At 38.3% G+C, this 13,571-nt stretch overlaps 1 protein-coding gene and 1 non-coding gene across 2 annotated transcripts; one reads left to right on the forward strand and one right to left on the reverse strand.

Annotated features, from left to right (window-relative positions):
• Positions 1-5,689: 5,689 nt before the first annotated feature.
• Positions 5,690-5,761, forward strand: Trnaa-agc (transfer RNA alanine (anticodon AGC)). The gene has a single exon. It is a non-coding gene; the product is annotated as a tRNA-Ala (tRNA).
• A 172-nt stretch (positions 5,762-5,933) lies between these two features.
• On the reverse strand, positions 5,934-9,123 carry Coxfa4l3 (cytochrome c oxidase associated subunit FA4L3). Its single transcript, XM_040275456.2, has 5 exons — positions 8,972-9,123; positions 8,755-8,816; positions 8,460-8,545; positions 7,352-7,412; positions 5,934-6,333 (listed from the first exon to the last, which is right to left on the reverse strand). The coding sequence occupies exons 2-5, from the start codon at positions 8,788-8,790 to the stop codon at positions 6,265-6,267; spliced, it is 252 nt and encodes an 83-aa protein (XP_040131390.1). The 5' UTR covers positions 8,791-8,816; positions 8,972-9,123; the 3' UTR covers positions 5,934-6,264.
• Between the last annotated feature and the right edge of the window lie 4,448 nt (positions 9,124-13,571).

Here is a 13,571-nt window from a genome sequence, read left to right on the forward strand (position 1 = left end):
GGCCAGTAAACTCTGCCTCCCTTGGTGACAGCCCTGCCCTGGAGAGGATTTAGGCCAGGATAGTCTTGTTGCTAGGATACTTCTTGTATTGTCAGGCCCTTCCTCTGTTGATGGTGGCCATCCTCAGACGTGAGGTAAACCCAGTATCTGCACTCTGCTCCCCAAAGCCTCTGAAAGTATACTTGTTGTCACTGCCCAGGTGGAGTGAATTATAAGACCTGGCTCAACAGGTCTTGTTGATGTGTGTCTTATGATGTTCAGTGATTTCAAATTTCTTGTTTTGGAGAAAAAAAATAAATCAAATATTATAAGTAGGAGGTGGGGTTACTTTATACAGTAGAGAAAAGTGTAAGAGACTATTATTTTAAAGTAAGATAGCATCCCAATGAGGGGTAGCTTTTTTTCTTTTCTTGCAATATAATTCACAGACCATAAAATTCACTCTAAGTTATTAATTATTTGTCAAGAGAAACTGCTCCTTAGCCCTTATACTCATGTTTCATAGTTCAGGAACATAGGTTAGTGACAAATGTCTATGGAATTCAATCCAAAGAAATTCTTTGCATTCCAAAATCATTGGACTTAACTTTCTGACAGACACGAGTTTTCTTTATCTCTGCAGATCCTCTCATGGAAACATAATGAGAGAAATCTATGTGTATCTTCTTGGTTCAGCCACAGCAAACTTAGGGTGCCCAGGAAGGTTCCTCCAGCATGAAAGTGTGGCCAGAAGGCCATGCACCTAAGGCGTGGAAGCCATGACGCTGTCCTCAGTGCCAGGTTTTCCCTGGCTGATGGAGAAATGCTGATGGTTTTTCATTTAAAAACCAAGAGATCTTCCTGAGTAACAGAATATTTTGGCAATTTGTTTTTGCATGATGGTTTCATGGGTACATACAATGATCAAAACCCTTCTTTGAACCAAAGTATTAAGATCTGTTCGTTGTGTCTGTTTTATTGTATCTAAACTACATTTTAATCCTAACAACAATAATTTGAAAAGAAATTTGAAACAATTAAAATTTGAGGAATGTTTAGTAGTTGACTCAACAAAATTGTTTTCAAAATGATAAGAAAACAATAGGTCACATTTGTCTTGCAGTACTATTTTTTTTTTTTTTTTTGTACCAGAGATTGAACCCAGGAGCACTTAACCACTGAGCAACAACCCCAGCCTGTTTTTTTGCAGAAGGTGGTGGGCTGGGGGGGTGGGGGTTGAGGGATTAAATTCAGGGGCACTGAGCCACATCCCCAGGCCTATTTTGTATTTTATTTAGAGATAAGGTCTCACTGAGTTGCTTAGCACCTCACCATTGCAGACGCTGGCTTTGAACTTGCAGTCCTCTGCCTCAGCCTCTTGAGCTGCTGGGATTATAGGCATGTGTCACAGCACCCAGCTCTTCTATTTCCCTTTTTTGTTGATAAAGAGACTTCAGGTAGGTAAGCAAAGATATTTTTTTAAAAATTATTTTTCAGTTGTAGTTGGACACAATACCTTTACTTTATTTGTTTTTATGTGGTGCTGAGGATCGAACCCAGGGCCTCTCACGTTCTAGGTGAGCACTCTACTGCTGAGCCACAACCCCAGCCCAAGCAAAGACATTTTAAAACACCAGGTTAACTTGCCCTGCCCTACCAAACACCAAGAAATAATAGCAACTTCATGGAAAAATCACATTACTTGACGTAAAAGTAAAAAAAAAAAAAAAAAATGGAGTTTAATTTTTAAAGAGTATACCCACTCTCCAAATGAACAATATTTTATTATATATTATTAAAATAGGTAATATAATATATATATATACATATGTGTTAATAATATGAGATGTATAAGCAAGCTGGTTTTAACATTTTTGTAAGAGTTATAATAAAATTTGGGGTTATCCTTAATTTCATTTTAATTTTCATTTTAAAACTAAGGCAAATGATGCAAAAACACTACCAAAACCAAAAATCAGCCCTAGTTATAGAAAAAAAAATGTATATAATTACCTGGGGCAATTCTTTAAGCATAGGAGGAAAACATTACAAAGGATAATTACAGGAAAATTAATTTCATTATTTTTTCCAGTGCTGGGGATCAAACCCAGGGTCTTATGCATGCTAGGCAAACACTCTACCACTGAGCCACATCCCTAACCCTATTTCTACTCTTATTGCTATCTTAAGTACATACATTTAATTTCACTCTCCTTCCTGATTCAAACCACATAATAACCCTTTTGATTCTGAGATGTGTGTAATGTGCTAGGTGAATAACTGAAACATGAACATTTGCTTCTAAGGACATACATGTAGGTACAGATCCATAGATAATAATTTTATTACCATGTCTCTTCTTCATGTGAGATCATCTACAGTGCATATATGCAGGGTTTCTTATATTTTGCAAGTTATCTATGTAGGTGAGAGTGAGTGTAAGAAGCTTTTATCTACAAGCCTGTACATGTTCTCTTAAAGGCTCATAATCGCTACATTGTAAAACAAAGGTGAGCCAGGAGTCACCAGAGGTAGGTATGTGTGAATTGGAAACAAGCATTGCTCCCACTCTCATAAGAATTTAATCTTAAATACATTTAAGAGCTTTCTGCTTTATAGTGCTAATCATCCTTTCTTTTTTAAGAAAAAATGAAATATACATTGAACAACTATTACATGTTAGATACCACATTAGGTACTTTACAGTTATTATCTCATATAATTTTCACAACTAACCTGAGAGGTACTAATTAACCCAGTTTTATGGAGGAGAGCTCTGAGGCTTCTCTAAGCCAGCACTGTCAATGGCAGAGCAGTCTGAATTTATAGCTTGTAATTTCATTCTCTACCACAAAGTCTTAACTACAATGTGAGAGATTTTCTTCAAGGAAAATAAACAATGATAAATGAGTATTAAATTGGACCTCACTCCAATTTTTGGCCACCTGGAATGTGATTTTAACTTATTTATTGGGAAAACTTAATTCACATTTTATTTGTAGGTAAAAAGAGAATTATAGGTGTGGGGTTTTTTGCTTTATATTTCTTTTTTTTCCTGGTGCTGGGGATCGTGTTTGCTTAAGGCTCAAGCCATAAAGTTGAATGGTCTCTCTGGCTTTGGTTTAATTGCAAATTGTACCAGTCTCCCAACAGGGGAGAGCATTTCCTCCTGTCTGGGCTCCACCGGGTGGGTCTCTCTTGGTTCTCCTTCTCCTTCAATCCCCAGTATTCTCTTTCTCTGACTGCATCCTACCTGTTGATGTGGCTCTGGGTTCAGTCTTCATTTAACTACAGAAGCCCTTTGGAAGTGATCTCATCCATGTCCCTAATCTTACCACCCTTTTAAACTCTCTCAAAGTGTAGTTACCTATGGAGCACACTAGGCCTAACCCATTCTCTTCTTTGTCCACCCACCACCCACATTGTATTCTTTTCTCCTTATCTTTCTCTCTGCACCACTGCCCACCAGGCTATGCAGGTGAGAAATCTTGGTATCATTTTGGACATCCTCCAGCTATATCCAGTAAGCCTTGAGACTTTCTCATTGATTTCTCCTCAATTACTTTCAAATGCATCCCCTGGATATTGCTTTGATTAATCATGGCCCTCACTACCTGTCCCCTGGACTATGGGCAGCAAATGATCTCTGGTCTCCAACCAAAGTCCCTGTCAGTAGGAATCCCCAACCTCCCCCTCACTATAGCCAAAATCTCCATAAAACCTGTTCTAGATCCTTGGTAGTGGCAGAATAAGAGCATAAAAGACCCTACACATTTCTCCTACTAATTTTTTCATCCACCTCTCCCATCTCACACTCCAGTATTTAAAATTCCTTGCATTAAATTGCTTTCAGTCTAAGCATGAAGACATCATGCTATTTTATGCCTCTCTGCTTTGATAAACATGTGCCTCTGCTTCATTTGCCTTGCTGACTTCTGATTCTTAGTTTTCAAAGTAATTAGACTTGCTTAGACTTTTAGGGATCCACCTTCTTTGTGGTGTTTTCCTTTGTGTCAAGGGCTCATCTGTAATCTTGCTTTACTATCATAATATTGTATTGATTTGCTCATAGGAGTGTCTCCCTCCTGCACTGTCTGATCTGTGAGGCCAGCAAAATGCCAAGCATGTAGTGAGTGTTTAAGATGTGTATGACTTCTTGACTATTTAAATTACATTAAAATATGTCATTATCATTATTGCCCCCTTTCCTGCCCCAGGGTATCAGCTTGGCACAGGACCTCTCTTCCTCCCAAATCCGATGAACAGTAACTTCCATGGCCATATCCACACCATAAAGCCACTCCCCACCATTCAGGTTTGTATTTTAACGTTGAAAGTCACAGCTGTCCTTCAGGAAGCACTTTATGATTTGCTGTCCTAGATGGCCATGGCTATTCATTTTTATTTCTCTAAATGGTATCATATTCTTTAGAAACTTAAGCAAATAAAAACGTGCCTCCAAATTGCTACATGTAATCCTGGAGATCAACCATTGGAGATTTTCATCTGGGAAATTTGAAGGTGATAAGTAAGCAACAAAGGTTGGGAGAAGTAGTCTCAGTTAATCCTTTCAGAATTGCCATAGCCTCAAGCAAGAGCTAGATAACTTTTTATTGCCACGAAGGTGATAGGAATTTAGCCCTCCTCTTATTTTCCCATTACATTCATATGAAAAAAAATAGAAGCATTAATCATTTTCATCTAAAGGAGTTAGCAAACCTAGATAATTAACCAAGAGAAATGGAAATATGTGGCTACACAAAACCTTATACATGGCTGTTCATACAAGTATTCACCATAGCCAAAAGGAAGAGGTATTCCAATGTCCATCAGCTTGCAAATGGATAAGCAATATCTGATGTATCTATACAATGAAATAGCATACCTCAAAAAAAGGGATGGAAAACTGATAATATAACACAACAGGAATGACTCTTGAAGACATTATGCTAAGGTAGAGCCAGACACAATGGCCTCCTATCATGATTCCATTTACATGAAATGTGCAAAGTACAGAAAATCCATAGAGACAAAGCTTAGTAGTGTTTGTCTTGGGCTGGGAGTTGAGAGGAACAGAGGAATGATTGCACACGGTACAGGGTTCTTTTGGGGATGATGAAAATGTTCTGGAATTAGATGGTGGAGGTGGTTGTGCAACTTAACAAAAATCACTAAATTGTGTAATTTAAATGGATGAAAACTGACATTTGAAGCATATCATTTTTTCAAAATAAGTTAATGAAAAGCAACTTTCTACTTGATCTCTTTATGTTTGAGGACAGCAAAAGGGCATGTTTGGTTCAACTGCACCTTTAGCCTCCAGGTCACCACTGGTCCACATTCTGCAGGTTGCTGGCTCTGAGCCTCCCCTCCCTGATCCTCATTAGAGCATCACAGTTTGCACTGGCCTCTTTGGGGCCCATTTTAGCATGCCCACATTCCTGTTCACCACCAGAATCCCAGCACTTTCTCCAAGGCTAATCCTTGTGTGACTCTCACACCCCACAACCACTTCTTTTCTTCATGTGCTTACCGTCTCTTATTCATATCCCTCCAAATTTTGGTTTTGCTTATTGCTTTTACTGCAAGCAATAGATGATCAATAAATTTCTGAGGGGTAAATGAATTTAGAAGACAAGCTCACATAGAAATATACATGTGCATTATTTAAAAGACAAAATTTTGTGATTCAAAATGTTTTTCTGGGGCTGGGGGTGTAGCTCAGTGGTAAAGTGTGTGCTTAGCATGCATAGGACCCTGGGTTCAATCCCCAGCATCCCCCCAAAATTTTATATATATATATTGTACATTATATATATAATATATATATACATAGTATACATTATATACCTATATGTACAGATATCTAGATATGTGCATATATTATATATACATATGTATATGAGTGTTTTTCTCCCATAAAAATGTTCTCTTCAATTTAAATATACAGCTAATTTTTGAGATATCTTGTACAAATGACATTTTATTACAGATAATAATATAATTTACAAATCTTTATACATTCAAGGAAAACATTCTGGCATCATAAACATAAAAATTCAATATGTAATATTCAAATTTACAATAAACCAAAAAACTTATTTTTGTACTATGTAGTTATTGCTGCACTACCTTTAATTCCTTATCCAGAATCCAAAGAAAGTAGGTAAACCCTAAAAATGTAGCAGAAGCATTTCCGCACACTGGTATCCATAATCTAGTTTGTGCAGAAATGTTTCCACTAGATTCATAGAGTACTCTTTGGGAGGAAGAAGCACGGACCAGTCATTTGGTTGCCCTTCGGACCTTCTGCAACTCTTCAATAGGCTTCCACTGTTGATTGATTGTTATAAGCTTTAACAAAGGAAATAAAAATGTTTTAAGTATCTGCTCTTAATCCTCTCATCACTTTTTGGGATTTGTTCAGGTTCTTTTTAGGAAAAGCAGCATTATAGTATTTGTAGTCAAAGAACCACCTCTTCCCATCTCTAAAACATGCACCAAATAGTAACATGGTTGATATCTATTCACTCCATCCCTCCAAAAAGCCCTTGGATACCTACGTGTTATGAGACCAGAGAGAAAGGTCATACACATTTGCCCTACTTTCATTAGCACCATCCAGATTTTTTAGTTTGACAAGGTAGTATCTGAGCTTAAAATTCAAAATGCATCTGTTTCTCCTGAGTTATGTACAATGCTCCTCCCACAGGCCTCAACACATAGTAGGAGTTGAATAAAATTTCCTCATTGCAATTGCTTAATGAAGGCACCAATGATCTAAGAGCTGTGGACAGTTCTTGGTTTCCCAAAACATCACATTTATCCTCACAGGAGACCCATTTATCCTCACCGGTGTTCCATTACCCAAGAACCTAGGAGAGCTTTGCCATAGTCTTAAAAGAGTGGATAATTAATTAATTTCACTTGAGGAGAATGTGCTCCTTTCTTTCAGGAGTAACTGTGATTTATCACAATAGAATTTATATTAACTTTAGGTGAGTAATGGATAAAATGAGATAATGTATTGCAATAATGTTTTATTTGAGTGCTTACTGTGGGCTAGGCAAGTCTAAAAAGGCTCTGCATATTTTATTTTCTTTAATCCTTTTAACTCTGAGGTAGAGCCCTACTATCATGCCCATTTTATGGATTTTGGGCCTCACAGAGGCCAAACTGTCCAAAAATCACCTATGAATAATGGAGCACGGATTTGAATTTGATCTCTAGAACTCTAGAGGGTTTTGTTTGTTTTAGTATTGTCTTTAACACTACATAAAATGGCACTCTGTTAGATACTACATCTATTTTGCTTACAAAGGCGTGAAAGTTTGAGCTAAATGTAAATCACTTGTTTTTAATTTAGTGATACCTTTTGAGGTTCAGAAGGATCCACAGCTTCCCACGGTTCTGGATTTCTTTTTCGATCAAGACTAAAAATAAAAGAAGTCTAATTAAACATCAAAGTATGTGAATCTAAACCAGCATTGATTCTGGGTGTGCAAATAAGCTAGATGACAGACCCGATCTCCACACTTAGACATTCATCCCTTAGTTAACTACTAGAAACCACCAAGAGTACTAAAATTGATGGAAGATTCATTAAGGGAATTTCATGGTTTGGCTTAAACATTAAAGATCAATTCCTCTGCAGAGTAGAAGGTCTGTATTTTCTTTCTTGGTCTAGATTGCAGAACATTCCCAACAAACAACATAACTACTGAGATGGATTTGCTGGCTAAGGACAAGCAACAAGGTTCTTGCCTGATTTTCTGGGAGTGGCCAAGGGGTGGGACTTGAACTCTGTGGGTGGTAACTCCAGGGTTCCTGGGCTCCCTTAAGTGACCTCTCCAGCCCTGCAGAGGACACAGCCAGGTCCTCCTTTTATCTCTTCCTCATATTCCAGGAGACATGTTTGTTTGTTGTTGTTTGTTTTAAACCTTCTTGTATTCAAAGTTGAGGTTTAGGATTCACTGCAGACAACTGAATGTATGGATTCTGTAACACTTAAGTCTTTAAAGACTTAAGTTGAAATTTTAAAAATTAAAATTATTAAATTTGATTATATACATAATATATGTATGTATGTGTGTGTATGTATATATATGTATGTGTGTGTGTATATATATGTGTGTATATATATGTGTGTGTGTGTATATATATATTCCAATAACTTAAGAACTTTAAATTTAAAAACTAAAGGTTGAAAAAAATCAAATTTTACTTCTCTGCAGGAGAGTGAAATTGGAGGAGGGCTAATGAATAAAAGGACATTTATATACAGGAATAAATAAATACCAATGTCATAATTTCATAGTCTTCAGATATCAGGATGCTTTTCAGCCTTGACTCCAAGTCCACAATTTGACATTCTTATCCATGGGGGTAGGAGGGACACAGGAAACTGATGGCATGCATTTCAGAAATGAAAGGTCAACCAAACAATGCCAAAAATGTTTTAATAAATGAGACCTACTTACATCACGTCGGTTTTTTTCAAGGAATATATGGCAAAAGATGAGGCTCCTGCAGCTGCGAAAGTCATGAAAAACACTAAAGGAATGAGCTAACAGACAACAGGTTATCAGTAACTTCAATAGGAAAACTCTGTAACAAAATTGCTACAAATCACTTTTGTTTTTCAAAATCTACACCACCTTTTCATCTTTAAAAATTACTATTTTCAGTCAAGTTTTTCTATTGCTTTTTTTAATTTGTTTTAATTAGTTACACATGACATATCATACAAGTTTTTCTATTGCTTTAAAAACTTACTTCCTTCTTTTTCATCAAGGTTTGGAAAATTCCCATGATGACTTCAGTGTAGAATGCTAAATCTAGAAGAAGAAAAAAGGAAAAAAAAAAAAATCCAAGATAATCTATCAAAACTTCAGCCACTAGGGCCCAACCTGGTGGGCACCAACCCATCCAACACGCTCAAAAGGCCAACCGCGGGACGGCTCACCATCACCTTCCCGGAAAGGCGACTCACCTGGGGCGACACGGGGCACGCAGAAGATGCTAACGCCCAGAAACCAGCGGGTGCTGTATCCCGACCTTATATACTGACCACAACCGCTCCCGAAGGGCGGGGCTAGGACGTTCTGGTCACGCTAGCGGCGGGGAACTTTCCGACGGGCTAGGGCGCTCGGTGCCCGACTCCCGGGCGCCCCCTGCAGGTACGGCGCGGTCAAAGGAGAGTGCCGGGCGGGCTGTAGCTCACCAGGGTACTTAACTAAGGTGGTTAATAGCTCTGGGCCAACCCCAGACCCCCGCCTGCTACCGGTCCCGGAGGTTCACTGTGGGAGAGGGAAACCCAAGAGTCAAGGGAAGCGTTGATGGGATCCAAACAAAGGAGAGCAGAGCTGGGGGTCCCAGGGTTGTCCCTCCACCCAGAGTCCCATGGGAGACTCCCACGTGCAAGCGGATACCTTTAATGTGATTGAATTAATTAAAAGTTCCCAAATGTAATGCGGCGCACAAATAGAGATAATTGAAATTTATTTCAGAAGAACTCCCATGGTGTCCTGTTTTTTCCATTAAAACAAAATATTAAGGTTAGGATAGGACTGTGGTTGTAGCTCTACTGTAGAGTGCTTGCCTAGCATGTGTGAGGCAGTGGGTTGGATCCTCAGCACCACATAAAAAACAAATAAAGGTCTTGTGTCCATCTATAACTAAAAAAAAAAAAAAGTCAGGGTTAAAGATGAAGAATAAAAAGAATCAACCCGAGATGGTCTGTTTCTGCAAACGACCACATTACCTGGCTTGTCTTTGGGTCCCATCTCTCCTAACATGGCAACCTCACCTCCTCCCAATTTGCTTTGGAAATAATGGTATAAATTTCACTAAGCCAAGGGCTGTGTGCTAGACACTGAGTCTCACTCCTCTGACATTTTTGCAAGGTGGGTATTTATTAAGACTCAGAGATGTTCAAGTCACACAGCTTGTGAGTGGAGATGTAAGTTCACCAGAGAATGCAGATCTCTGGCGTCCCACACCTTCACTCTTTCTGCCCCGCTCTTAGCTACATCAATTAAGAGCAGAAACTTGGCTATTTAAAAACAGTTTGAAATTAATCTGTAAGTTAAAGTTAAAAGGGAAACATCTTCATGTTCCCTGGGAAGGTTCTATTTCAATTTATTTCAGCTGTATTTCAATCCCATCTTGATTAGAGATACAGGCTTTGCAGTAAAACAGACCTGAGTACACAGCTCACACCTGACTTTGAAAAACTACTTAACTTTTATGAGTCTCAGTTTAAGTACCTGCAAAACGGGGACAAACTTAGGAGAGAGTGGCATAAATGTTAGAATGTTGGTAAAGCTTTCCGCGTTCTTCCCTGCCTATAATGATCATTCAATGAATAGGTTTTGTTATTTGCAAAAAGATTTGTATTGAAGGGACCATAACCGTTATTTGTCAACCCTTGTATTTTGACAAGTGTTCTTATTGTGTAATCCCAGATCTGTAACCGAAGACATTTGCTGATTGGGTAGATCTACTCAAAAGACCTAAAAAAAAATTTGAAGTTGATTCTTCCTGGTTGTGTTATATAGAATTGGAGAAGTCTTTTAATGCTTCTCCTTAAGATTTCTAAGACTACTTTTGTCAGAAGGTTCAGAAGAAGTAGAAAAAGCTTTGTTTTGTTAACAATGTTTTTCAAGGAAGAAAGGAATGAGGAAAGGAGGAAGCAAAGAGAAGAAGGGCGAGAAGGAGAAAGGAATAAAGGAAGGAGAGAAAAAGGGTCATAGGAAAGGGAGGGAGAGAGAAAGAGGAAGAAATATTATGGGAATGAATCATGACTGCCAAATTAAAATTAAAATGTGTAGCCCTTGATGATTTTAAACTCAGAGCCCCACTTTGCCAATATCACTTCTTTTCAAAATTTAGTGCTATGCCGTAGCAGGCTAGGCATTAGTATGGGGATTGGGGCACCATAGAACTTAAAAGACAAGATATAAGGTGCTCAAAATAAGTACCTCAAGGTGTTGACAAACTATGTTTGTAAGTAATTCTAACCCTAGGCATGATTTTGTATCAAATACAGGTGATTTATTCTGATTAATTCTGGGGAGTCTGAGAAAACGTTTCAAAGGTGGGGGTACATATTTGACAGTACAAATAGACAAACCAACTGCAAAAAGACATTTGGGAGAAACTTAAATAGAGCACAGACAAGAGTTACTATTAAAGGAATACAAATACTCCTTAACTTACAATGGGGTTACATGTGGATAAACCACAGGCCAAACATGCATCTAATACACCTAACCTACTGAACATCACAGCTTAGCAATACAGTAAGCAGTAGAGAAGTTGAGTCTTTGTCAGAAGGTTCAGAAAAAGAAGATGGAGATGGGAGATACTGGCTGGGAGCTGCTGATGCTGCCCAGCATCATGTATCATACCACATATCAATCACATCTCAGAATAAGGATCAAAATTCAAAGTTCAAGGTAGTTTCTACTGAATGTATATCACTTTTGCACCATCATAAAGATAAAAAATCATGGATCAAACTGCTGTAAGTTAGGGACTGTCTGTATTGTGTATTGTGGATTGTTAGATGTGATAATGTCACAGGAAAGCAGGGAGCTGAAACTCCAAACCTTCCTTCTTAGGTTCCTACAAAAGTCAGACACCAAAAGTCATGCAAGAGAACTTTATTAGAAGTGAAAGGGAGGTGAAAATAAAGTAAAAGAAAAGTGAGGCTTAAGCAAAAAGCACTCTCAAGGGAGAGAGTGGACAGTCTCCAAGCAGAGAATGACAAAGGAGACAATACTTCCCAAATTTTATTACTGTTTGATGTTTACCAGGAGAATTGGGGACCACCCTCTGTACTCTTTGCCGATCAGGTGTTCAACTCCTACTTCAAGTTGGGTGGTGGAGTTTTTGACCTTAGTTGGTCCTCTCCGGAACTGTCATAGTGGCCATCCTATTTAGGGGGCTTCATTTACAAGTCAATCCCATGTTAATGTGGGCACCGAGGTCAATAGCTGGTCAGTTACCTTAGTGCACCTGCACTACTAAGGAATCTTCCTTCCCAGATGATTGGAGACAGTCATAATTCCTCACTTCACATCGACCTCAGTGGATCCTTTCCTCTTGACATGATTTCGGTTTATTTTCTAAAAACTAACTACCACCCTTGCTTTCTTGTCTACTTTGGAAGTAGTTTAAAGACAGACCCCAAAGTAATTTAAAGAACACTTTGTGTCAGGTGCAGTGGCACACACCTGTAATTCCAGCTGCTTGGGAGGCTGAGGCAGGAGGAATTCAAAGTCAGCCTCAGCAAAAGTGAGGTGCTAAGCAATTCAGTGAGACCTGACTCTAAATAAAATACGGAATAGGGTTGGGGATGTGGCTTAGTGATCGAGAGCCTCTGAGTTCAATCCCTGGTACCCACCCCTCATTCCCCCCGAAAAGAGAACACTTTATATCTTACCATGCATTTCACTGCTCACTGCTAGCTACTACCTAACAATAATGGTATTACAGTTATGTTAAGAATCCCTCTTCCACCTTTTTAGAGATTGTAAATGGAAATATTTAAGGGATAAAATATCGTGATATATGAAATTTACTTTAAAATAATAATTAAACTAAAATCCAAACTCAGCAAAATATTAATCATTCAATATATGTAGTAGGTATCATTATACTATTTCATTTTTATGTTTGGAAATGTTCTGAATAAAACATTTTAAAAATTCAGACATTACTTAATAGTTACAGATGTGTGCCCATATTAACCTTTAAGATCTGCTTATTTCTATTTGCAGCAATGAGAATTAAACCCAGAAAACCACACTTTTCTTCCCATTGCATTAATGACTAGGTGTATTAAACTTTTGGGAAATTCAAGGCTATATGTAATTTGTTTTGATCCATTTGGGACACTAACCAACATTACTCTTTGTAACTTCTCCAATGGCCTGTAATTCCTTAGGGAGCTTTGCCTCTCCACACTCAACTGCCAGAAACTTCTAGAACCTTTTCTAACTACCACCACCCAGATGTGGAGGCACATTGAGCCATATTGCTTAGTTCCCACAGAATTTGAACATAATCAGGCTAGCTCAGACATTATAAATAAAAATCATATATTCTATTATTAAAATTTTTTTGTTGAAATTCTTTCTGTCCAACCATGATAGTGGACTATGTTAATCCTGACACCCATCCTTCAGAGTTTTGTTGTTGTTGTTTAGTTGTAGATGGACACAATATCTTTTATTTATTTTTATGTAGTGCTGGGGATCAAATCCAGGGCCTCACACGTGCAAGGCAAGTGCTCTATCACTGAGCTACAATCCCAGCCCCCTTCTGCAAATCCAGAATTATAAACCTGGTGTCGTTATAAACCTGGGTGGGGGGGTTCTGAAGGTGGTCTATATTTTATTTAAGGTGGACTATTAATGTGGCCAGAAAGCAGTTTGAGCTCAGCACACAGAAAAAAAAATGTACACTTCCCAGTATACCAGTGATAGGATGACAAGTTCCCATTTCCCATATGTTGAAGATTAGATACTCAAGAAATGCAGAGGCAAGCGTAGAAAGCGAGTTTTATGTAAAGGAGAGATCAGAGA

This window comes from Ictidomys tridecemlineatus, chromosome 5, assembly GCF_052094955.1.
Source record: "Ictidomys tridecemlineatus isolate mIctTri1 chromosome 5, mIctTri1.hap1, whole genome shotgun sequence".
Lineage (NCBI taxonomy): Eukaryota > Metazoa > Chordata > Mammalia > Rodentia > Sciuridae > Ictidomys > Ictidomys tridecemlineatus.